Here is a 24,970-nt window from a genome sequence, read left to right on the forward strand (position 1 = left end):
TGGAATACTTAAGGTATTTGTTCATGCTGTTCCAGTCTCTTATATAACTCTACTTAACTGGGATTTCACTTCTCTTTTAATTACCTGAGAGGGATTTCTGCACCTCGGAGTGCTGGGAGCTGTGCCTTGAGCAGTACTAGGAAGCCAACTCTGCTGCAGTCAAACTCATGGTGTGATCTCTGTATCTGGCTGCCTGGCTCCTCCTGGGATCACTGGAAAGGCTGCTCGGTGGGAGAACATGGATCAGAGCAGGGCTCCACAGGTCCTGCTCTGTACACCCTGGTAAGACATGTTTGGCAGCTTCTGGGTGTAGCAGTAATTTGTGCCTGGCAGCTCGAGCTGGAGACTGTAAAGCACTGTATTATATTTTCCTTTGTGCTTCCCTGTCCCAGCTGCTGAAGTCTGAGCTGCACTAGCCTGACCCTGAAACCAGTCTGGAGAGCAGCTACTCCAAGAGCTTTCTGGGGGAGTTGCTTTTTGCATTTGCTGCTGTGCTCCATGCAAGGGCTTGGTTAGAAGTACCGAGCTCCTTCCCTTTCCTACTCTTACCACTACAAAAAGTGGGGGCTGCAATGAAAATTACTTCAATTTGTTTTTTACATCTCTGCCATGCAGACATGGCTCTTCCTTTCCCTTTATATGATACTTAAGAGCTACTTGCTCTGTCTTAGGCAATAAACCAAGAGGGTTTCCCAAGTCTGAGGCATTACAGTTGCAAACAGAAGCTGAGCTGGGAAGGAGCTTTACAAATTTGAAAGACAGAGCTTGGAAAGAGACTATTTCCATAGACCATCTCTATCTAGGTGATAGATACAGAAAGGACAAGGACAAGTGAAAATTTAAACTAATGATAGTAGAGACTACCTTGGATTCAATGAGGTCCTGGACATTGCTGATACTACAGGACTATTATAATAAACATGGGAAGGGGGAGCAGGGTGGGACTGGGATTTAGGTGCCAGAGGAAGGTTGTTAAGAGTTACCACTAAGAGACTAACTCACCTGAAGGAAATCCTGCCAGGAGCTGCAAAGCTGTGCCTTTGGATCGAATATCAGCCACAGGAAGGCAGGGGAGCTGCATTTTGGCCTTTGTTCTTTCCCTAAGCCTTACATCTTCAAAATACGAACAAAAAACTCCCAAACTGGTATCTCGTGGATGTATTTTACAAGAGTGTGACTTACCTGCAGTTGCTTTACAAAAAAAACGCAACAGAAAAATCTAATGTGATAGTAAAGCACAAGGAAATAAAAATGCCCATCCTCCTGCCACAAGAGCAACGTGGAAAGAAACCTGAAATGGCATTTCAGTGCACTCCAAGGTGGCTGCAATTAAGGAATACATTAAGACAGAGGTGAATCATGGGGAATGAAGATCACAGCTCTCAAAGCAGAACGTAGCAGCATCTTTTATATGCTGATCAGGTACAATACCCACTAGACTATGTTCTGAAATAGAGCTTGAAACCATCCAAGCGAGGTGTTTGTTGTACCAGAGCATTCCTTCTGTCTGTGAGCATCTGGTTAGTGATGGAAGTGCTGCACACATCTTACAGAGAGAGCTTTATTTCATTTCTGTTTCCTTAGCCTAAAAAATGAAGCTGTATACACGGAACCCAAATAGATTTCTCACAGACAAGAGAATAATAAAGCAGCATGTGTGTGAAAAGAAAGATAAAGCACAGCGTGTTCCTGCAGAATCTGGCAGCAGAAGGACAACGTGGAAGCAAAGTAGTTTGCTGACAAACTAGAAAGACAAGGTTATTGATGCCTCTGAGAAAATACTCCCACAACAAACTGAAGCCTCAAATCCACTTGGCAGACAGATGGCAGCGGGATTGTTTGATACCTGGTGGAAATGCTTAGCACTGGGTTTTCCCATGCCAGCCATTTCCACCACACTTATAAAAGTGTGTATCGCAAGCTTTGTTCCCAAAGAGTTGAATATACCACCTGGGTTCTGCAGAAAACATCTGCTGAAACTGTTGTAAGCAAAACTTGAACAGTCCTTATTCCAAGTTGTTTTCTTCAGGTCAGTCTGGTCTCACTCCAGCTGCTTTGGCAACGGCACCTGGACAAGGACAGTAAGTATGAGGAGGAGGAAATTTCTCAGTCTTATTTCCCAGACCAGTTTAGTCTAATACAAACCTTCAGAAAACGTAAAATGATCAAAAATATAACAGCTGGGAGCTCCAGGGAGCTCTGGTTGGGAATTTCTTTTGTTTGTAATTTTCCACTTGCTGTTTGTGATGCTTTATGCCCAGGAAATCAGTTTGAAGGCATTGAGTCCCTTCATGGAGCAAACAAGCACCCAGCTTGGCTCGAGCAGTAAAACCCTATTTTAGAGATGAAGCTGACGGTATTGAGGCAAAAAAGGATCACACAGGATGGGGACAATAACAGCCTAATGCTCCCAAATCCAAGCCACGTGGCCCAGTGAGAGAGAACTAGGAAAAAAAAAAAGAAAACCCACCAAAAAATACCCCACCCCAAACCCCCAACACATGTATCCACTGCTGAGGGACTTGCTGAGGGAATAATTATTTCTGTGTAGGTATAAATGAAAGCAAAATGAGGCCCACTATATTAAAATGTCAATATTAAAAGAAAAATTAATTACAAAATACTACTTGACCATTTTTAATTACAAAGGATTTTCTGTCCTCTTCCTCAAGCCTTAGCAACACTAAGAGGCATCAACATCACTAGCTACAAATACATCAGTCATCTTTTAAGATTTCTTGAATAATGGTACAACACAAGGAAGTATAACAGGTCAGGAGAGCAAAAGGTTAAATCTGGTGGCCAACATTTTCAGAAGTGGCCCTTGAATTTGGTACCCAAGTAACAGCATCACCAAGAGGCAGTTTTCACAGTTTTGGACTTGGATTCTCACACTGAGCTCACACGAGTTGTGACCACTGAGCACTTTTCAGTGGCAAAGATTTACTTGGGAACAAATATAAAAGCTCCTGTGGTATTGCTACTTTCTTCCTTTAACCTTGCTCCATCTTCACTGCTGGTGCTTCTAATTTCTTTTTTTTTTTTCCTAGCAGCACTAGAATTTTACAGCTGATAAATAAGGGCAAAAAAAGATCAAGTGGCAAAGTGTACTAAAATAGTACACTCCTTGCTACTGGGTGAGGCAGGCAGGAGCAGGACTGCAGGCTGTGAGTCTAGGATGGATTTTGGTGTGGGCCAAGTGATGGTGCTTTCCTGTGTAAAGTGAGAGCTAAGATAAACCACAGCTATTGAAGAGAGAAACAAGGTTTTTATAGAGGACTGAGGCCAGGCTAATGTGAAAAATAATACCTCTTGCTCTCCTGAAACAAGCATCTTATAATAGCACGTGCCTATCACAACTAATATGCTATTAGTAGTATGCTAAGGTTGAGTTTCTGTGGGTTTATTAATCTCCTGACTGAATTTCCATCCTTTTACCTTACAGATGCAGACAGGGATGCACGAGGCTGCAGCCTCGGCGCTTTTTACCATTTCTCTGTGCAAGCCAGACCTTAGTGCTGCTGGAAAACAGCCACCTGCATCCCAGGAACAGCAGCCTGACACAGTGATACAGCACTGATGATGCAGCATGCAGGTGCACTGCCAGCCCCACGAATGCCCAGATGTTTCCAACCCCAGCTCGGAGCTCGGTGGGTGGATGTGATTCCCTCCCCTCCCCACCACAGCCCGGCACTCACCGGTCTAAGGTAAGCGACGTTGCTCTGGCGGATGTCGTTGAGGAGCTGATCCCTCGGGGTTATCTCCACGAGGGGAGGAGGTCTTCTCCTGGGAACCGGTTTAAGCGTTTTGATGACGTCTTTGAGGTTGGTTTTCTCGGCGGGTTCCACGTATTCCGGCACGGCGGGTTTGCGCTGAATCTTCTTCAGCTTGACCACTTTGAAGCTGACGGGTTTCTCTCTGCAGGGCTGCTCCGGGGCCGGCTGCCTCGTGCTCTCCTGCCTTTTGCTCAGGGACACAGCTGCAGGGACGGGTGGTTTCGGGGCTTGTGGGGGCTCGTGCATCCTCACCTGGGGCAGAGGTCCCCCCAGCATTTCCCACATCCCAGGAGGCAACCCAAGTCCATTCTCCAGCATCGCTATCAACTCTTTCTGCTCTTTCATTTGCTGCTGCCTTTGCCCCTCTTGCCTCTTCTGCCTCTGCTTGTCCAGGTTTCTGCTGAGCAGGTTGGTCACCACCATCCTGGGCCCCGGCAGTTCAAAGTGGTAGCCCATTTTCAGGAGGGTGGTGTTGGCTTTCAGCAGCCTGGCGATCTCCATCTCTGCCTGGTGGCCCAGCATGCCCCGCTGGTTGTGAAAGCGCAGCTCCGTCAGCGTCTCGTTGTACTGGAGGCACCGCATGATGGCCACGATCCCTTTGCCAGAGATGAAGTTGGAGTCGATGTTCAGCGTGGTGATGCTCCTGTTCTCCCGCAGCATGTTGGCCAGGGCAAACGCCACGTTGTCATCGGCCCCCACGTTGGCCAAGCTGAACGTTTTTATGTTCTTATTCTTTTTCATGGCATTGACAAAGTCTATCAGCATTTCCTTGGGGACGTTTTCGATGTTGTTCAGGTTGAGCTCTTTCACATCTGGGTTGTTTTTTCGGACCTTCTCCAAACTCTCTTCTAAATTGGTTTGATTCCCTGAAGGCCTGGCACTGAGCTTCATGAAGCTGGTATCCAGAGCTAACTTTTGGGGGATGTTCAATTTTGATATTTTCTTTTCATTTTCATTTGGCTTTTCTTTAATTTCTCCCGGTTCTGTACTTGGTTTCTTATTTATCTGATTATTGTGACAGTTCTCATTCGTGTAATTCTCCTTTGTTTGTAATTCAGTCTCATCTTCCTCTTCTTCTTCTTCTTCCTCCTCTTCATTGTCTTCCTCTTCCTCCTCTGCTTCTTCTTTCTCATCCTCCTCCTCCTCCCCTCTCTCTTTATCGTTTCCATCTTTCTTTGTCTCCCCAGATTGTGTTCCTGAGTTGGACACATGCTCATTTTGGTAATGTCTTTCTTTTCCCTCTGCTCCTGGCATCCTCCCACCGGCCACTTCGCCGCTGCCATCGGCCTTTCCTTCCATCTCCTCTGCAGTGCTTCTCTGAGGAAGACAAAACCTCACAGCTGAAATAACTGAACACAGCTTGTTACAGTAACTTTCTACTCAAATAAACATGTAGCAGTTGGACTTAGATCTCTCTATGTCCATAAATTAGAGAATAATCCTTCAAAGTGTCACTGCCTGGAAATCCAGGCTGTGCTGGCGGACACAGGAACAACTTGTTCTTAAAGAGGCTGCAAACCAGGTTCTCTTCTTTGCTTACAAAATTAAATCCTGACAATTAAATCCTGAACATATTTAATGATATGTTAAGATGGTCCTTGAACTCTTCTGGGGGCTGAGTCTCTGATCAGAAGTCTCTTTCTGGGTTTTGTGTCATTTGTATCTTTTCTTTGACAAGAGACAAAATTTCTTTCATATGCCACAAACCATTGGAAATCAGTGTGAACCACTCATGGTTTGCTCAGCCCAAGGGGGAGTAAAGAGGGCACATTGTGACCACAGTGGAATCACCCAGCACATGGGACAACAAGGCCGCCTGTTGTGGTACTGCCAGAGCATCACAGCCAAGGAAGCACCTCACTGAAGATAAAGCAAAATATTAGCTCAGTTTTGAATCCAGAGACAGGAAACCAGATCTTGCACAAAGCTGTTGCAAGGCCGTGGGGCTTCTAGCAACCAAACAAAATTAGTTGCAGATTTCTACCATCTCCAGAGACACCCTCCTGGCTGAGATTTTTTTTCAAGCATCTTTTTGCAAGTGTATCCTCCATCACTGAGAAATGCTAATAAAATCAAGCTGTTTTGCAAAGATTGGCACTACTTCAGGCAGGGCTTGTGGTGCACCCAAAGTCTGACAAAATGGTCACAGTCACCTCTGCCCTTGGGGCTGTGGCTCCTGTCTGCTGTGGTAGTGGATGGGTTTAGTGTGGGGATCGCTTGACCAGTTGTCAGCAGCCAGCTCCACACCCAAACTCCAGATTTAACCTCAGAAAGATTAAAAAAAAATTGTTTCTTTGGGGGTGAGAGTGTTACAGGAAGGGAAAACACCACAAATTGCACCAAGAAACCTGCCCAGGGAAGTCTGCAATGTACCTTGTTGGTCTGTATTAGCAGAACCACTGGTATTTAAAACAAAAATAAAATCAGTTACCTCAAATTCACTTAGGTTTGGGTATGGGTGTGTTTCATCTGGCCAAGTTTCAATTCTATTAACCTGTTTTTAAGTGTGGCCCTCATCCTGAAAGATATCTAAGTATGACCTTAACTTTATTTCAAAGTCGTAGGGACAGTCAAATAAATTTGAGGACTGTATTGAATAAGGTTGGACTAGTTCCTGGAGTTTGCATGCTTGGTCATTAGTGAATGTTTCACCCTGTTAAAATACAGCGGTTTGGGGTTTTTCTCCAGTAGATCATTAAATTCTGTCAATTAATTAATTTAAGAAATACAATTAATGCAGTCTTTTATGGAAAAGCAGCATAGTGTTGTTTCATATGCAAAGTCAAACACATTTTAGTTACATTCCCCAAACTAATCTTGTGACAATTTCTCAGTGATTTGCTTTACTGAAACAGAATTAGGATTTCCTTAAATTAAAAAGCTTAAGTAAATATTTGGGAAAAGCAATTAAAAAATTACTAACCCTGACATCACTCCAAGCTGGATTCTGCCACTGCTGAGGCTTTTAGGATTAATCTAAATTTGTTTGTACTGTGCATTACGTAAGGGACAGAAGCAGAGGCAAGTTAAGGTATTAAAGCTATAAAACAGATCCCACAGCAGATGCATAATAAATATTTGTGATTTTTTGCTTGTTACCTCAGAGGGCAAGAGGGTGACGGGAACTCTCTCATCCTCGAGCATGCGTCTGGATGCCTTCTGCCAGTACAGGTAGTCAACCAGGGACCTGTGGTCAAAGCTCCCTGTGGGGGGTTTCTCCGTCTGATCCTTCTGTATCATCCCAGTTGGGACTTCAGGGTCTGGGGCCATGACTTCCATCTCACTCTGCAGCTCCTTGAGCTCCTCAGGGGACAGGTTTGCCAGGATTTCATCTTCATCGATGTCCTCTGGGCACACGTCTTCATCGGAGTTCTGGCCGAGTTCAGACATGTTCATTCTTCTCTCCTTCCTCTATGACTTCTTAAACCTACAGAGAAAGCTAAATTTCAGACGATTTTACGTTCTTTCCCCCTTCACTAGCAGTAGTTCATCCTGTTAAATCGACAACTTCATGTTTTGGTCATGAGCTGTGGCAGCTCTCGGTCTCAGTGCGGGGGACAGCCCGTGCAGCTAAGACTATATTAAGCTGCACTTGGCTGGATAAGGAGAATTTATGGCGATGCTCCATTTTCAGCAACCTGTCAGCTGTGCAAACCCTTCTGACATTTCAGTGCAGCTGGTGTGTCCCCCATTGAGGGAGGCAGGGGACGGCCATTTTCCAGAGGATTCCCGGGACACTGCGCCATTCAGTGCTTCACCCCCCGCTGGAATTGCTGTAGGTGGGCAGAGCGACATTAATGGTACCTGTGAGGTGCCTGCGGGAAGAATCAGCACAAGGTCTCTGCATCCATAGTGTCTCTGATGTATCACAAAAGGAGCAGGGACTGCAGGCTCTGCACTGCCTTTAGCCAGGTCTAAACCCTGGCTGGACAGCACAGGTGGTTTTGGTGAGAGAGCAGCCATTCACAGTTGATGACCTCTCCCAGACCACACCCTGGTTAAGGTGAAATCCTCCAAGACGGAAAAAAGCAGGTGAACAGTTGATACAACACACACCTTCTGCCTGGGAACAGAGGTCCATGCAAGGACCAGCTCCAGTCCTTAGAACCAGTCTGAGCAGTCCCAACAGGAGCGTTTCCCACAGCACATCCATGCCCTACTCCCATCTAGTCTGCCCAGGGACAGTCCCAATGCCCTGTTTCTCGACTGGCCTGTCTCCATCATGAACATTACTTGAACTGTCAATGCATCCTGGCTGAGACCTAACCTCAGTTTCATCCTGTTCCTACTTTCTACCATTTTTTCCAGAATTAAGTAGAAACTACAGAGATTTACTTTGCTATAGTCGTAGACCTGATGTAACTACACAAAATCCTTTCTTTCATAAGGTGTCCCTTCCATCCTCCTTCTTTGTTCAGAATATTTTATAGGCTTCTAAATTCACATGGCAAACCAGAAAGCCACACCTCCAACACCACTGTGCTCATGGCTGCTTTGTAACAGCAGAGTAGGGTGCAACGAACAGTTTGGGCTGTTCATTGGATTAGCAAGATTTCCTCTCATAATTTCAAATTTTCTTTGCAGGGGTGTCAAATCAAATCCTCACCTTTCAACTGCAAATGCAACTTCCATAGGAACAAAACCACAGAGGAGAGGCTGTGAAACCAAGGCTCTCCAATTTTTAAGCCATATTTCTCATTGCAGTCTCAACCACACTCTGCTGGAGTCTGCCAGCAGCAAAATAGGCTCTGCATGACGATGGTCTCTCTTTGCTGTGTTCTGTAACATGAAACATGGTGTTCAAAGCCCTGTTAACCTCTATTAAAAGGCCGTTATCCAAAGGTCCTCATTTGCTTCATGCTGTTACACAGCAGGGAAGAGGGCAAAAATTTAAGAACTAAGTAAGTAGTAAAGGAAAAGATAATAAAAACCCGAGCCAAGAATGTAATGGCTCCATCTGCCCCTTTGGTATTTTGGAGGGCATCCCTATCCTTGTTTTATATTATGCAGTAACAAGCATAACAGCAGACCCACACATCAATCTATCAGCTCTAGCAGCTTTAACCCCCAGGTTTGCTGTCCATAGTAGAGTCCATAAACAGTTTCCTGATGTTATCAAATAAATCAGTGCTCCATGGTAGCTGGTATGTTACTCTCCCAAACGATGGGTCACAGAAGTTGTGTATTCAGTGCTTACTTACCGCTTGCTAATTTCTTGACTGGAAATAAAGCCCCATGCCACCTTCTTGGATTTCCATGCTCTTCAGCCAGGCCATCCTGGGCCATGGTCTTGTCAGATCACCTAAGTTAAGCAGGGTCAAACCCATGAAGTCCTCTTGAGAAGGAAAACAGGTATACTGAGAACCCACTACCAGGTATTTAAAAAGCAACTTTTGAACAGAAATATATCACTCGTCAATACCACGATTAGGAAACATTATACTGAGAGTGATGCCTTCCCCATCAGATGCAGAGTGAGGAGCTGCCTGGTGACACCTCTCCTGGTGACATGGGCGCTAATCCCACAGATTTCCAAGGTGGGTATCGCATTTTGCCTACTTTAGGTCTCTCCTCCATAAATTACATGTTCAGGACGTACTTCCTTTCCTAACACATTGCTTAGTGTTTTGGTGTTCTGGAAACAGCACATTAGAGCAACAAACAACACCCTCCAGGCTGGGGACATGCTCAGGGCAGATCTAGAAGTCTTTTTCAAGACAGAAGTCCCATCTTCTTCCCAATAACAATTGTTGGTATCCCCCTCACAGCTTTCCAAAATAATCACATGTTCCTCAACATTCATTAAGACAGGAAAGGCACTTCCATCGGTGGCACTTGCTATTTTCACAGCAGTTTGACACTTGCTTAGATATCCCCGGACTAATAAGCTGCTGCACGAGCTGCCCTGTTACCAGAGGGCAGAGTTGTGCTATGCCAGCAGCTGCACTCAAAGCCCCAGCAGAAGACAAGAGGTACCTGCAGCCATCACAAGCAGTTCCTACAGGTAGCAGCTCAAAATTCATGCTAAGTAGGTACCCAACAAGTGTTAAACAGAAGCACTTTAGGGGCAAACTGGTAGAAGAAGAGGTCTGCCCTTGGTAATGAACAATTCCCGCTCACTACTCGCTGTTTCTAAGGCTCATATGGATGAGCTCCAGAATGAAACTCAGCAGGCTCTCCTGGCAGGATTGCTTCACTCCATTGATTTTTCTCATTTGCACGTTTTCTTCAAAAATTCCAGCCTATCTCTCTTGGAAGCAAGAAGGTTGACAAGTTCTTAACTCAAATACCAAGAGTTCCTGACCCCTGTGCCACCATTTGATACGAGGCAGCCCGTCATCCCATGCTTTAAGTGCCTAAAAGGGTTCTATTTTTAAGGTGATTGATGAGGCACATGCTGGTGCCAAATATTTGAGAGCAATTTCTGTAATGTTGTCTTTCACTTTTTTTGTTTATAAACCCCCCACATTTATTCCCTTCTATTACCAACCCAAGTGCCACGGAAAGAGTCAGAGTGTGCCTGTGTAACATAACCTTGTGTTACTTTTAAGAAACTCGCAGCCTGATGGGAGAATCTAAAATTGACAAACAGTAGCATACACCAAGCATGTCCAGCAATGCAGTGTAATGCAATACAGGGATTATAAAGGGTCAGATGATGGGATCTTAACAATAACAACCACTAAGTAACAGGAGCAATCATAGAGAGACACCCTGTGGGAAAAACACCAGGGGAAGAAAAACACCCACCATACCTCCAAACCCTTACAGATATAAATATATCGGATTAAGTTTGTTGTTTAAATAGAGTAAGGACATCTGACTTTTGAAGTACTTGCCCAAGTAGTTTGACAGGGAGCTGCAAAGGCAACCTCCCCCCTTGTGTGAAGCAGCAGGCACAGCAGTAGCTGGCACCAGGGCAAGATGGAGCAGCAGGGAGGGGGGTATAAGCCCCTCACACCTTCCCCAGGTCAAGGAATCACCACATCTCGCTGTGTTGAGGTCTGATGATTTCCTTCAGCTCTGGAAAAGCAAGTGGAGTTTCACCTCCTGTTTCAGTGGAACCTGGATGTCTCTAATTTGGCCCCCAAAAAGAAGTTAGTGATTTTTTAAAAAATTTTTTTTTTTTTTTATTTTCCATTTTTAGAGAAGTCAGAGTAGCTAAAGTGGGTCCTTCCTATGCAGTAGAAAACCACCTGTGTCATCACCCACTTTCCTTATCACAGGGAAGAAAAAATGTTAATATGTGTAGGGAGAGAAGGGGAGAATGAAGACATTGGTCATGTTAGAAACGAAGGAAACAACATTTCAGCCTGGGGCAGGGCACTGACCTCCCACACTGGTGTCTCCAAGCAATCCCACAGGGAAAACCATGGGCAAGTCAGATGTGTATGTCTTGCTTTGCATCAAAAAGGGTTAAATAGTTAGCAGATGGATTTCTACACAATTTCAACTGTTTCAAACAATTTAAGAAGTATTATCAAAACCTCCAGGATTTTGTGGCAGGCAGGAATCAGCCCCACATATGAACATTGGGACTGACATTTTTCTGATGGGGGTCTGGGGGTGACACAACAGGCAGCTGAGCTGGTCCTGAGGATTTGGGCTGACCCAGGGCAAACCTCTTCCCAATTTCACCCTCAAAGCCTGAGTTTCTGTGCTGATTTACCACTGAACAACACTGTGCCTTCCCCACCATCCCCCTGCCAACACAGATATGCTCTTTCTTTACTGACCATGTTTTAAAGTGGCTGGAGCAGCACCCCCAGCACAGCCAGAGGGGAGAGGCTGCTGTTCTCCACCATGCTCAGTTACAGAAGCAGGGCTGTGGCTACAGGAGAGGGTTTCTACACCCACATATCATTTATAGCACAACCATGGGTAAAACACTGAAATACTCAACACTAGCTACTGCTAACTTGGTATTTTACTTTCCCAGCTTGTGTTATTTACATGACATTGGTAAAGCACTTCCAAATACCTGAATGTTTTTATCCCTGGGTGGTGGTTCATTACCTCTTCTTTCCAAAGCGTGGCACTAACAGCTGCCAGAAAAAGCAGCTGTGGTGAATCAAACAGAGGCTGTGACAGATCATGAGGAATTTTGTTATTTTATGGGGAACAGGCGATTCATGATGTTGATTGTCTGACCACAACTTCAGGGACTGAGCTATGGCTCTGCCTGGGACTATTCACCAATGGGCAAAACCAAAATGTGCCCTGAGCTGCCTCCATGTGTCTTCCCATGGTGTGGGACAGAGCTGATGCTGGTTATGGCCATCAAAGGGGGACACCAATCCCCTGTGCCAGGGATCACCTGGGGACAGAGTCCCTGGGGCAGCACTGGCTCCTGCCTGAGGCCAGAGCTCACAGAGCACAAGGCAAACATGGTGCTGAACTTCATACCACCCATGGGCATTACACAGGACATTTACCTACCTATTTACTGTTAACTGAGGGCTTATTATTCCAAGTCTGTGTGCAAGACAGGCTCAGAGATTCAATATTTTCCATCAGAAATGCAAGCTCAGACCCTTGGAGAAGACATTCATCTCCCTGAAAACTGCATAAGAACCTGCCTGTGGCAGCATGTGCAATTCAGCAATTATTTACTGCTAACTCTACCTTTATTCCTATGATTTATCTATGCTCTGGGTTCGCATGGCAGAGCCTCAGGAGTGATAAAAGCCTCATACTAAAACCAGTAGCTAGAATTAAATTTTAAAATGTTCCCTCCGTTTTTAAGCTAAATCCATAGTTTCCCTTCCAACATTGCATGGCAGGACTGTTAAATCAGAACTGCAATAACAACACCAAGGACTCTTCGAGGAGCACCACCACCTTCATAACCTTTGGAAGGAGCAATCACCTCAACATTTATATGAAACCTGAATTCAGCACAAGCCAGATCAGATGAGAAACAGAGTCGTCTGAGGAAACAGTGTGACCCTTCACATTAAACTAAGGCATATCTTTCTTCTATAGCATCCAAAGCCATCACAGCCCCATACCTCATGTCATCCCATCACCAAAATGTGCCCACAGACAGTGATGCTGAAAAGGCCCCGTGGCCAGCTCGTTCTGTACACACGGGCCACGTCCTTCCCTGACCTCAGCCCCACAACAGGTGGAAGGATTTCTTCTAGAGTTACTCCAGCTGAGCCCGGGCTGGCTGCAAACTCTTCTCCATCTGCAACTCTTTGATGACACTCTAATGATTAAATATAAATTGAGACTCATGCCTGCTGTGTGTGAGCCGGGCAGGAGATGTCCTGGGACACGGAGCACATCCCTCTGCAGTCAAGGACTTGCTGAAGGATTTATGGTGATTCCCTTTGTGAGGGACAGGCAGGGATAACGAAGTTGGATGGATGGCAAGGAGGTACTTCTTGGTTAAAGGTCTTGCTACTGTCACTAAGGCCCTGACATCTGTGTGATGTGTCCTTCTGGGCTGCCAGCACTGATCACAACTCACACTCTTCTTCTTCGAAGGAGGAAATGTCCCCTCAGATTGACTTGCTCAGTCAGAACACAGGGTAATTATTTTTGATGATAAATCCTGACCTGGGAAATAATCCATGTGGTCTAACACCTTGGAGGGGAAGGGGAAGGTCCTGACAGACAGTGCAAAGGGTTGAGCACCAGACAGGGGTCTTCTTTGGAAAGCTGAGGATACACTGTCCTGGCACACAAGGGCCCCTGGCCAGTCAGTGATGGGACAGGGCAGGTGGAGGACAGAGCTGAACAGGAGGGAAAAGAGGTGGATGCCAAGACAGCAAACATTGCCTCTTCTTCCTCTGTCCAGGTCTGTGGGGGGATCAACTCTGTGGTCCCACCCAGTAGGTCACAATACTGAGGTCAGGCTTAGAGAGCTACAAGAGTGTCCCACCCACACATCACTGTGGGCAATCACTGTCACCAGAACCACCAGCCACAACAAAATCCATCGTACAAAGTTTATACCTAAAATCAGAAACAGATGCCATGTGCAGCCCTTCCCCTGGCAACTTCATCTATGCCAGGATGAAGGTCCATTTTCCCACTGCTTGGGTGAAGAGCAAACACCCACATTTCCAGTTACCCAAATTACAGAAATCCAAGTGCTAATTGATTCTGATGAAGGAATATGTGGCTGTCCCTGAATTAGAGCTGTAGGTCCCCTTCCCTGTCTCTACCCAAATACCACGTTCATTGCCTCCCTTGATAACCAGTCAGATTATCCCTGACTGATCCGAGGATGGATGCTGGGCTCTCCAAGCAGTCAATGCCAACAGCCTGGTGCCTTCAGAACAAGAACAAGGGATAAGTCAGGGAGAGATACAATTCCCAGCAAAGCACAGTTAGAAGCAGCAAATAAAGCTCTACCTCTTCACACGTTTGCAAAATACGTTTTCCTTCCCTGTTGTATTTATCTCTAACAGCTTCAAAAAGTGACAGAAGTAATCTGAAAACCACTACAGGAAGTTTCTGTTACCAACAAGACAGAACATTCCTAAGGACATGGAATTTTTTCCTTAGCACAAGATCCCTAGGAAAAAAAGAAATGCAAGGAAAACAGATAACTAAACTTAAACTAATAACCAATAAATAAACATAATTAAAAGTTTGTGTGAGGCTTTGCTATAGCTGAAACTCTCACCTTTCTACCTTAGAAATTTATTAAATATGACAGAAAAGCACAAAGGAGAAGGAAGAATAGTGTAGAAAGCAGGAATCTTCCTAGCAGTGGTGTTAGCTTATCCAGACAGTGCCAGCAAGCACAGCGATGGGAGCTTCTCCCCAGGCTCCCTGCACTGATCCCAATGTCCAGGAGATGGAGCAAACCTTCAGTCTTTATAGCGTTTCCTAGAAACGTTCTGGGATGGGATGGGCTATGGTGGAAGCTTCTCACCCACCCAGGAGCTGTAAATATTGCTGCTGCATTGCTCACACTTATGCTGAACAAGTTTTAAGATCACAAATGAAAAGGTAACAGAAACCTGCAAGAGTCACATCACATATTAAGTCACTTTGGCCAACAAGTTTTACCTAAATATACTAGGTTGAATTTTAAAGATTTGTGATCTTTAAAGGTTTGCCTGAGCTCAGGGATGGGGATCCTGGCCTGAGCCTTGTCCCTTTCCTGGTCTCTGCACTGCAGGAATGTCCTCCCACATCTCAAGAATATTTCTGTTCAAAACAGCAGAGAAAAACCAGACAGCAATTAAAAACATGAGGCATGGCTTATTTTAGCTTAGTGCCCTAATGCCTTTTTAAGGATTCCTGGCAAGAACTGGGTTTTATTCTTCTTCATCCATCAACTAAAAGCACTTGGAAATGCTCCATTACATACAGATTTAAGTGGGGTTTTATTTCTCCTTCATACTCCCATCAGCAGCATCTGCCTTCTGAACAGAGAGATGTTTGTAAATTGAACCTTGTGGGTCTGGTGTTTCACCTTGTTCACCTCTTGGCTTTGCTCTGATCATACCCAATAAGAATTTTTAGATATTTCTTCACACTGGAAGAGGCAGGAATGATTCCAGAGGAGCACCAGAGGCAGGGAGGCTCTTCTCTTCAACGCTGCGGGTCAGGCACTAGATGTCCTCAGTTATCCTGCTGAGGAAGGCTGTGGTCACATGGCAAAACACACAGATGAGGTAGGAATTCAAACAAAGCACAGGCAATTTGTATGTCAGCTGTGAACAAATAAGATAATGATTACAAGTATGTCTTTATTACCTCTTTAGCTGCATTACACAGATCTGGTCTCTGGGAACACCAGTACATGTGCATCAAAACATCGCTCCAGAAATGCAACAAAGCAAACTGGAGGTCTGCAAAAGGCAAAGTTAAGGGTCCTGGGGAACAACTGGCACAAATCAGGTATCACCAGCACCACCAGATCCCTTGTTGGTGATGGGCAGGAGGTGCTGGGGGATGCCGTGCCTTCCCTCTCCTTCCCAGTGCCACCCAAGACTGACTTTATGTGAAATCTGAGAAAGAGAAGTTGGAATTTCTTATTTATTCCTCATCTGGGCCCCCTTCACCCTGTTCTTCCACCCTTCATAAAAGTTCCTAAGAACACAACTCTTGCAGGGCCCAAGCATGCAGAGAATGACAAAAGGGGTTCAAGTGCTGCAGCTGCCACCACTCCACTTCCATTTCCAGCTCCTCTGCAGCTCAGCTCCTGCTTACTGGAAATTGCAATCAGGCTCTGAACTCTGGCCATAGAGGTTTTATATCCAATATCCCCAAATATAGCAAACCATCCTCAACACCCTAACCCACCTCAAACTCCCATCTTCTCAACAATATAATCCAAAATCATCCTGGTCCTGTCTCAGCAAGCAGGGAGGTCAGGCCAAGTGCCAGAGTTGTGCCAACACGGATGTGTCGAGCTGAGCTAAATCCTGACCACTGACAGAAAAAGCAACACAAAACTCAATAGCTACACCACTAAAATAAAGGAATGGAAACAATACTTTAAACGAGGCACAGACTTCTTTACACACCTCATTTCTTATTTAAATGAAAAGATTTCAAAGCAAGCTGAAAAATAATTGCCAGCCTGCACTGATCCCGTGAGCTTCAGGTAGGGAACTGGACTTTGGACCACTCAGCTTCTTGCTCAAAGCTCCAACAGTTTATAGCAGCCAGGAGCATGAGTCAATAAATGAAAAATTTGCAAACAGACAAACCACAAAAACTACTTGGAGAAATGGAAAAGTATGATGACATGGGGGTATTCTTACTGGGAACGCCTGCAAGTTCTTGTTAATACTTATTTTCACCAGCAACCTGGAAATAAGAATAAAGTTCAGTGGTGGTTGTGAAGTTTAAGGATGTCACAAAAAGTAAGGAATGACAATTAACTCTGGAGAGAGGAGAGCAAGACTGAACAACCTCAACTGCTGGGTGACCAGGGTGCAGAAGGAGTTGTACATCCAGAAGTCACTCTTACTGAAAGGTGGGTATCTCAGAGGGTACAAACACAAAAGAGGACCAAGCAGATGAGCAACACAATCCCAAGAGCCATGTTCCAACTGGGAAAGGCTGTGGTAACTTTTAGGTGCAAGGATAGACAAGCAAGAAGTATTTTCAACAACATGAGGCCACCTCTGTCTCTTTTACCACTGCCAGGTTGGGGCTGGGCAGCAGGTCCCAGGGACTGTGACCCTCCCATGGGGATGCTGAGAGAGCCCAGCTTGGTTTCCCTCAGGACAGCTGATGGAGAGGCAGAAATTCTGACTTACAGATGTGTTTTGGGAGTCTCTGAAGTGTCCTGGGAAAAGCTTCCCTCAGATGAAGCCACCAACCCTCTGCAACCAACCTAACACCACAGGCCAAAAGAAATCACACCATGGGGATTTACTTTAAAGCCCTGAAATTAACACACACTGCAGTTTTCCAAGCACTCGAGGAGAAACAGGAGGAATGCTGACGTGGTTTTGGTAGCACACTTTTTAGTTTATTGACCTATACAAAATAATAGGTCTAAAAAATTCAGAAGTAGTAAAAGAATAAGCAAAAAGAGCTTTCGCATTTCTAGAAGGCTATACAAATATGCAAAACCAAGGAAATAAGTTATTTTTTATTTTGTTTTTGTTCGTTTAATTCCAAATCGCGACTCTAATAATACAAACGACTAAGTACCAGCTTAACAAGTGTGTCCTCCTGTATATATTACATGCTCTGGAATATTGGTAAAAAAAGTCAAAAAAGTTTATCAGAAACTTTTCTATTCACAATATGAACAAGGAGTAACTAATCCTTTGTATAAAAGAACAAAAGAGCACCATTTCTGGAATCCTGAAGCACAGTACAGCTGAGAAACGAGAGAGATTTTACCATATGCAGACGAGTCATTGGGAATCTCGCAGGACAACCCATGCCAATTTGTTCCTACAGGTGGATGATGTGAGGTAGGTTTATCCCTCTTCAATCAAGACTGCAGTCACGTTTTTTTTCCCCACTACACAAATGGTTTTGTGGAAATGCTGTTCTGTCACTTAGTGACTTTGCAACGCACCTGGCAGTTCAGATGGCTTGTGGTACAATCCTAATGCCCCTCATTTTAAGGCACCCACTTGGCTGTTTGTGTCTGCATCCACCTTCAAATACTGGCCATTACTACCAAATTGTTCCCTGTGTGATCACTGGAGCTCCCCACCGTGGATCCTCGATCCACTGTGACAGAGTAACACGGAATTGTCACCCGATGAACAGGGGTCGCCATGCAGCCACTGTGAAAATTTGCCTAGTTCTCCACACAGTTGTACCATGGAAAGGTCATTAAATGTGTCATTATTAATGATGCTTTATCATAGAAAAGAGAGTTCAAAGTTTACTGCTTCTGCTTCCAAAATCCACAATCGCCTACAGTTTTACACAACATATTGTGTCAGCAAGTTTTCTTTCCAGAACTTGCTTGTGGTGCTAACAAACACTCTTAACAACACCTCAAAAACTGGATAAACTCATTCAAACCTCCATAACAAAAAAAACCCCCAGCCTTCCTTCAACTAATGTTCCAATACTGATTCAGTCACCCTTTGCCTCACTCACACACACAGTATCTATCCTTCATAAGCCTATGAAAGTCCTTCCAGGTCATCATAAGCCATGGCAGAATAAATTTTCATTTTCTTCTTCTTCTTTCAGACATTGTAATTGTGCTCCTAGAATTCCCGGTTTTTCCATTACAGTCTTCTTTTCACATTTTTATTTTTTCCTCTGAGGTTTGCCTTCAACATCTTTCAATCTTCCCAAAAAGTGCTTGCTAAATATAAATACTTCAACCAAGTGCTGCATCTAGTCACAGATGAACTGTGGCTTGCCCTGGCTCGTGTGGGCCGTCCGGATTCACAAAGAAACGCCACTCATGGTAAGACTTCTGTCAGTTCGCTACAGTCCCTCTTAATGCTGATTTTAATCTTTCCCAGCAAAACCAGCCTGCTTCCTCTTTTTGTTCAGTTTGGGAGTTCCACCCGAGATCCGCCTCGGAGTCACAGCGTTTTGTGCAAGGCACGCGGGGGCAGGAATGTGGGGCCGCGGGTGGGCTACACGAGCGTCCCGGGCTTGGAGTCCTCGTGCCAGAACAACCTCTGCTCGCTGCTGGGCAAGTCTCCTTCCAACCGATCCTCGTCGTCAGCACCCAGCTGGCTCGGCTCCGTGTACGTTCTGCAAGACAGACATGGTACCAGGGATCAGCTGAGGGTCTTCCCCGGCCCCCCAAATTCGTGCATCTCCCTTGGGCTCAAAGCAATGTTGGTTATTGTGAGTTCACCTCGCTGTAATTTGGGTCCAAACACCAACCCGGTTTTTGTGCCGTAATTAGTAAAATTTGTGTGCAACAGGCACCTCGGCTGATCAACACTGTCACAGAATCATGGAGTGGCTTGGGTTGGAAGGGACTTTAAAGATCATCTTGTTCCAACCCCCTGCCCTGGGCAGGGACACCTTCCACTAGCATGTTCCAAGCTCCATCCAGCCTGGCCTTGAGCACTGTGAAGACCATTGAATGTACTGATTGCTTGTTTGCCACGATCACATTAAAGCAGAAAATAAAACAGATGAACAATCAGACAAGTGGTTCAGAATACTGAAAATTAATAGCTAATAAACTTCATTTAGATCAAGCTGCCAATATAAGCCAAATTTTCAAACTTCAATTATAGGAAATTAAGAAATTAGTAGGAACTGTATTTTTAAACACTGTTGCTGTAGATATTTTAAACCACTGCAATAAAACAGCCCATAGCATTTCGCTCAGAAAAAAAAAAAAGGATCTAGCAGCAGCTTTTACATATTCTCTTACACTTTCATTTATTTTAAAACAAACAAAATTAAAAATTCAGTATTTTCACACAAGTCTGTCTGGCAGTCAGCACAAACTGCAACCCACAAAGCAGGAGGCACACATGGGGGTGGGGTACTTACTATGGCTGGCTCCACTTTGCATAAGTGTATTTAAATGTGATGGCATTTGTGGGGGCAGAGTCACTCCCCAGGGCAGGAGCTCTCTGTCCTCATTGCCAACAGACAGCCTACTACAGTGGGGAGGGGAATATGAAAATGCCAAGTAGAAACAGCGAGAGAGTTGCAGGAATTCCTGCAAGGCCCAAGCAGACCCTGGGCTCCCTGCAGCCCTTGGGAAAGCCCTCACGAGCAGGGGGGCTCCGCAAGCAGCAGCAGGTTCCCCCACCTCCTGGGTCCAGCTCTGCCAAGGGAGCTGCACTTGGCAGAGGTGGTATTGCCTTTGAATGCCAGCACTAAGACGTGAGGTTGCAGAGAGCTGCTTCCTCCTCTTGTTTTACCAAAAGTGCATCAGCATAAGCACTACAGCTTCAGAAACCCAGCAGGACTGTGTGCTGCCAAATTGCTGATGGGGTCCGGGAGAGACCCCCTCAACACAAGGAGTGAGAGGGATTGGGCTCAGTGAGTGCTCTGCCCATAACATTGCTCAGAGCATCACAGTCACCAGGGAGTGTGAGATCTGTGATGGTCCAGCACCAGCCACATGAAAAGGCTGTGCAACCAATGAGTTCATCCTTCACTATGACTGCTCCCTCCTTCCTTATGAGGTACAGTTAGTGATGGTACAGCTGATCTACTCCACACAGAGAAAACTTGCTCTCAAGACGCCGGTTTTACAAGTACTCTTCATCCTGGCTCTTTGAAATAAAGCTGATTTTCTCAAAAGTTTTAAGAGCCTATGAAATGCAGGAGGAGGGGCAGAAAACCCAGATATACTCTACTCACCTGTTCTGCAAAGGAAGGTTGCCATAAACATTCCCATAACAGCTGGCATAAGAGGAATGAGACAACGTATCGTAGTCTGAAAGTCCCAGTGCGACTGGGTTTCTCCAGTTCCCAGCAGTGTTTGCAGAAGATGCTGTAAGTTAAAAAAAATAATTGCAACAAATTAGATGTTTCTCCAGCTAAATCAGTTGAGACAAACAAGACAATTCTCATCAGTGATTTCTATGGGTTTTTGCAGGACACTCATGCAGACAATGCAAACACAAAACAGGGAGGAAAGTACAGATGGTGTCCTGAAGCCAGGGAATCTCTTTAGAAAGACTTTCTGACCTATTCTGTGGTGTCCACTGGATTGTGTTTTGGAAGCCATCACAGCCACTGCATTTACATGGCATGAAGTTTTGCACACTGCTTCTAGTTGGTAAATACACCTCTTTGAAACACATTTGGCTCTTCGTGCCTCTCTGGATTACTGAGCTTACAAAGAGCAAAAGGCAGTTTTTACCCTTAGGAGAAGGTAACAATCAAGACTTTCTTCTCAAGAATGAAACAAGATCTTACTTTGTTCCTCATCCACCTCTCAAGACAGAGCTCTAGCCTGGCTTTAACTCTGACTTAATTTAGGCAGCGAAGTGAGGCAGAACTGAATGCACAGCAGGGACTTACAAAAACGCTCAGTACAGATGAATTCAGACATTACCTGAAGAGAAAGACGACACCCGACTGCTCGGAGAGCACGGCGTCTGCAGACCAGCAAAGCCCAAACTCCTCTGAGATCCTCTGTCAGATTCAAAGCCTGCCTGCAGGCTGTGACCCTGCTCCTTCTGGCTGGAGGCACGTTGGTACCAACCACGGAGATGCTCTGCTACTAAGGCCTTGTGAATGTTTTTGGTTATGTGCTCCGTTTTAGCAACCTGCTTCCTGGGAAGCCGTAGGGTTGCGTAGGGGTTGTGTGGTACTCTGTCCACTTCGTCCTCGTGGTAAGCCCTGAATTCCCGGTAACGCTCGTATCCGTAGTGTGCCGATGAGCGGTAGGAGGGATTGACGCTGTACTGCCCCTCCGTGTCACTCTCATAGACATACCCTCCATTGTAATAAACATCGGGCTCGGTGTACGGGGAATATCCAGAAATATAGTAATTAGAGGAAGGCTGCTCCTGATTTTTGTGGTAGACACCATTGCGGACATCCTTATGGGCGAGGTTTGGCATACTCCCTGAATTTGCGGCGGAAATATTATGTTTCTTTGACCGTCTTCGACCCCTGGTCCTGTTGTCGAGTGTCTGAGTAGTGTAATACGGATTGGGAGTGGGTGTCACGCAGTAATACTCTGCACTTGACTGGCTAGTGTAGGATGATCCGTCATCGAGGATCTCTGTGCTGCTGCTTCGCTGGGACTTGGAGAGGGTGAAGGTTGACTTTTCAGCAGGAGTCTCGGAGAGCAGGTGGGTTTGGGATTCCAGACTTCCGCTGCGCTGCCGGCAGTGGTGTGGGGAAACATCTGGCCTGAAACAACACAGATGTTGGTCGGCGAAAGGCAGTCACACAACCATACACACAGAGCTGGAGAGAGCATGCATGGACATGTCAGCTGCCTCCCCGATACAAGCACAGTACGAACCCAGCCTTATCTTTCCTCACAGAATATCTGCACTGCAAGAAACTCAGTTTGGCTGAGTTTTTTTATTTGCTGCAGCACTAGGAGATCTCTCACATAATAATCTGTCACAGTGAGCAAGGTTAATCTGTCACAGGGGTACACACAGTGAAGGTCACAAACAAATCCTGTAATGATTTACAGGAGGGCTCCCTCAGTTTTTAAGCAGGTAAAGCCTACACAAGTAACGAGATAGGAGAAGAACATGGAGAGGTGGGATTCCTGTGGCTCCATCTCCCAAAGCTGCATTACCCCAAACAAACCAATCCTGGGCTCTTGATAACACTGGAAGATTCATAGCATGCCTCCTTCCTCAGCGTGGATTCTCAGCTGTCTAATAACACGTGTGAGGTCACGTTGCAGCTCTCTTCCCACAGTAATGGCACTAACTTGCACTTTGAGAGCCTGACCCCATACAGCAGGGAAAGCTGTATGGCAAAGGACCCTTCACCGTGTTAACACCATTTGCTTTTATTTTTCTGCTGCCTAAGACGGACATGGCACTCAAAGCAAAGGTCCCTTACTGTAAGTGGCTGCTGCTGTAGGCATTTCGTGTGAGCACAGGGGTTGTGGGCATGCTCCTCCCCCCGTGGGGCTGGGGCGGCCGGTCCAGTGTCCGGTAAGGGCTGCTGTGGGTCGAGAGCACGTCCCTGTAACAGGAGACAACCCCGTTTAGGTTAAACACAAGTTGTGCCACGCTGAGTATGAGCTCCAAAGTCTTGGAGATAAAAAAAACCAAAAGGCAGAGCAAACAGGGAAGGGCATAACTGGATGTGTTTCCCTGTGTAAAGAACAAAGTTGTTAAAAAGGAAGAAAAAATCAACCCCTTCTTGGTCCTCACGGGATGACTGGTAGGAAAAGTTGCTGCCAAAGGGCAGAAGCATGAAGAAGGGACAGAGCAGGCAACAGAGGAGCAAAGGGATCGAGTTTGAAAATGAAGCATATCACAGCTAAATGGTTACATATGGCTATAATTTGACTTTGGAACTTCCCAGGGAGGAGTATTCTGCAGTGGCAGGGGCTGGGCAGGGGCAGGATGGAGCTCATGCCAGCAGGTTCTCCACCTGCGCTGCAGCAGCAAGATGTGCCTACCTGGAGTGTCTGGTTTCCAAGAGCTGCTCGTTTATGGATGACTTTCTGAGATGAATTCTCTCCACCCCGAGGGACTTTGGTGGAGGAAGTCTTGGAGAAAGCTGCGCAGAGCTGGGTCTCTGTGCTGCCACAGGAAGCGATTCACTGACTGTTGGAAAGGAATATGTATTTTGTTAGCAAAATCCTTGGTGGTTTTGCCCTGTATACAAATCCGTGGCCCCTAAGGAGAAGTACTTTGCACTCCAGGGACAAGGGCAGAAGTTGTGGGTCTAGAAAGGCTCTCCTGCCTGCACTGAGCTCTCTTGCACGTGGACAGGACATCATGGAGGCTCCTACAGATCCCAGCACCACCGACTGCTACAGAGATTACACCCAGCTTGGGGCTGTGCCAGATCACAAAACGGAACTTCCTTGGAAAAACTCTGTTTGCAGAGCAATCCTTTCCAGGGCCAAGCAGGCAAGTTTAGCCTCTGCAAAGACCAGTTCCCCTCCCTCACCTTCCAACTCTTACTTGAAAATGACATTTTAAGAATTAGTTTTGAAATAAAACCTAAAAGGGACTGACTTCAAAAGCGACTGAATGAGCAAAGACAACTGACAGACAAATTTGGCTGAAGGCAACTGGGAATATGCTGGTTTGATCCTTGTTCTCACTTTGCTTAGGGCACAACTCAGGTCCTGACAGAGCCAACAGGAAACTCCAACTAATACATATAAATGCAGGTCGAGCATCACAGAGAACATGTTCACAAGCCTGGCTCTAATTCTACTTGTACAAGCAGGAATCAGGTGTAACTCCATTTTAAAGCACCAGATGGGTTGTACCAGTGTAAAACTGGGACAAAGTGAGATCAGAATCAGGCCCCAACTGAAAAGTGAGTAATAATTTAGATAATGTTTGTCCCCAAATGATGATTAGCCAGTTTAAGGGAGAGGCAAGCCAAGACCTTTCCACCTGGTGGAACAGGGCGTGAGTATACGTCTGTGGGTGTGTGTGTGAAATGAGTAAGCTGAGCAAATACCAACCCAAGCAAGATGCAAGCTCACTAGGGAACGGATAAATGTAAACAGTGTTAATATCTGTGACTATTCTACTTTTCTGTAAGTTTTATAGTAGCTGTGAGGACAGAAGGGCTGGGCTAACCCTCCAAGCTTCTAAAGTCCTTCAGCCTTTTATCCAGTTCTGGTCAGGTCCTATGGATCTAGTATTTGACATCCACAGTGCCCTCAGCTTGCAGGTTGGTCGTGTTAAAACCAACTTCCTTCTCTAAAGATGACTCAGATCAGCTTACAGAGCAGAAACTTTCAAGAACTAACCCATTAAGAGAAAAGACATTCCTGATAAGCTGTTATTCCTCTGCTACAAAGTAATTTATCAGTGAAAGCCACCAATATCATGGAATCATAGAATGATTTATGTTGGAAGGGACCTTAAAGACCATCTAGTTCCAAATCGCTGACACAGGCAGGGACACCTTCCACCTAGACCAGGTCACTCAAAACCCCATCTAACCTGTCCTTGAACACTTCCAGGGATGGGAAATGCTAAAGGACATTAAGTCAAAGGAATGACTCTAAATGGACACACTCCATAGGAAGAAAAGGATAAACATCATACCATCGTCATAGGTGGTTGTGTCAGACAGGGAGCTGCTCTCAGATGGAATTATATCATCTGTGAATGAAAACAAACACTTTAAGC

The 24,970-nt window shown here is 45.5% G+C and overlaps 2 protein-coding genes across 4 annotated transcripts in view; both read right to left on the reverse strand.

Moving 5' to 3' along the window:
- Positions 1 to 1,545: 1,545 nt before the first annotated feature.
- On the reverse strand, positions 1,546 to 7,357 carry LMOD3 (leiomodin 3). Its single transcript, XM_027640746.1, has 3 exons — positions 6,876 to 7,357; positions 3,699 to 5,093; positions 1,546 to 2,068 (listed from the first exon to the last, which is right to left on the reverse strand). Exons 1-3 carry the CDS (start codon positions 7,170 to 7,172, stop codon positions 2,042 to 2,044), a joined length of 1,719 nt encoding a protein of 572 aa, XP_027496547.1. The 5' UTR covers positions 7,173 to 7,357; the 3' UTR covers positions 1,546 to 2,041.
- Positions 7,358 to 17,334: 9,977 nt separating this feature from the next.
- The window catches only part of FRMD4B (FERM domain containing 4B), an 82,504-nt gene continuing 74,868 nt past the window's right edge, over positions 17,335 to 24,970 (reverse strand). For all 3 annotated transcript variants that reach the window (XM_027640546.1, XM_027640547.1, XM_027640548.1), the window contains 6 exons: positions 24,887 to 24,943; positions 23,269 to 23,416; positions 22,701 to 22,826; positions 21,220 to 22,025; positions 20,520 to 20,652; positions 17,335 to 18,938 (listed from right to left, as the gene is read on the reverse strand). In XM_027640546.1, coding sequence (XP_027496347.1) covers positions 18,818 to 18,938; positions 20,520 to 20,652; positions 21,220 to 22,025; positions 22,701 to 22,826; positions 23,269 to 23,416; positions 24,887 to 24,943 — 1,391 coding nt within the window. In that variant the 3' untranslated portion in view covers positions 17,335 to 18,817. The remainder of the gene's footprint in view (positions 18,939 to 20,519; positions 20,653 to 21,219; positions 22,026 to 22,700; positions 22,827 to 23,268; positions 23,417 to 24,886; positions 24,944 to 24,970) is intronic.

Source organism: Corapipo altera, unplaced genomic scaffold (genome assembly GCF_003945725.1).
Source record: "Corapipo altera isolate COAL_440 unplaced genomic scaffold, ASM394572v1 55, whole genome shotgun sequence".
Taxonomy (NCBI): domain Eukaryota; kingdom Metazoa; phylum Chordata; class Aves; order Passeriformes; family Pipridae; genus Corapipo; species Corapipo altera.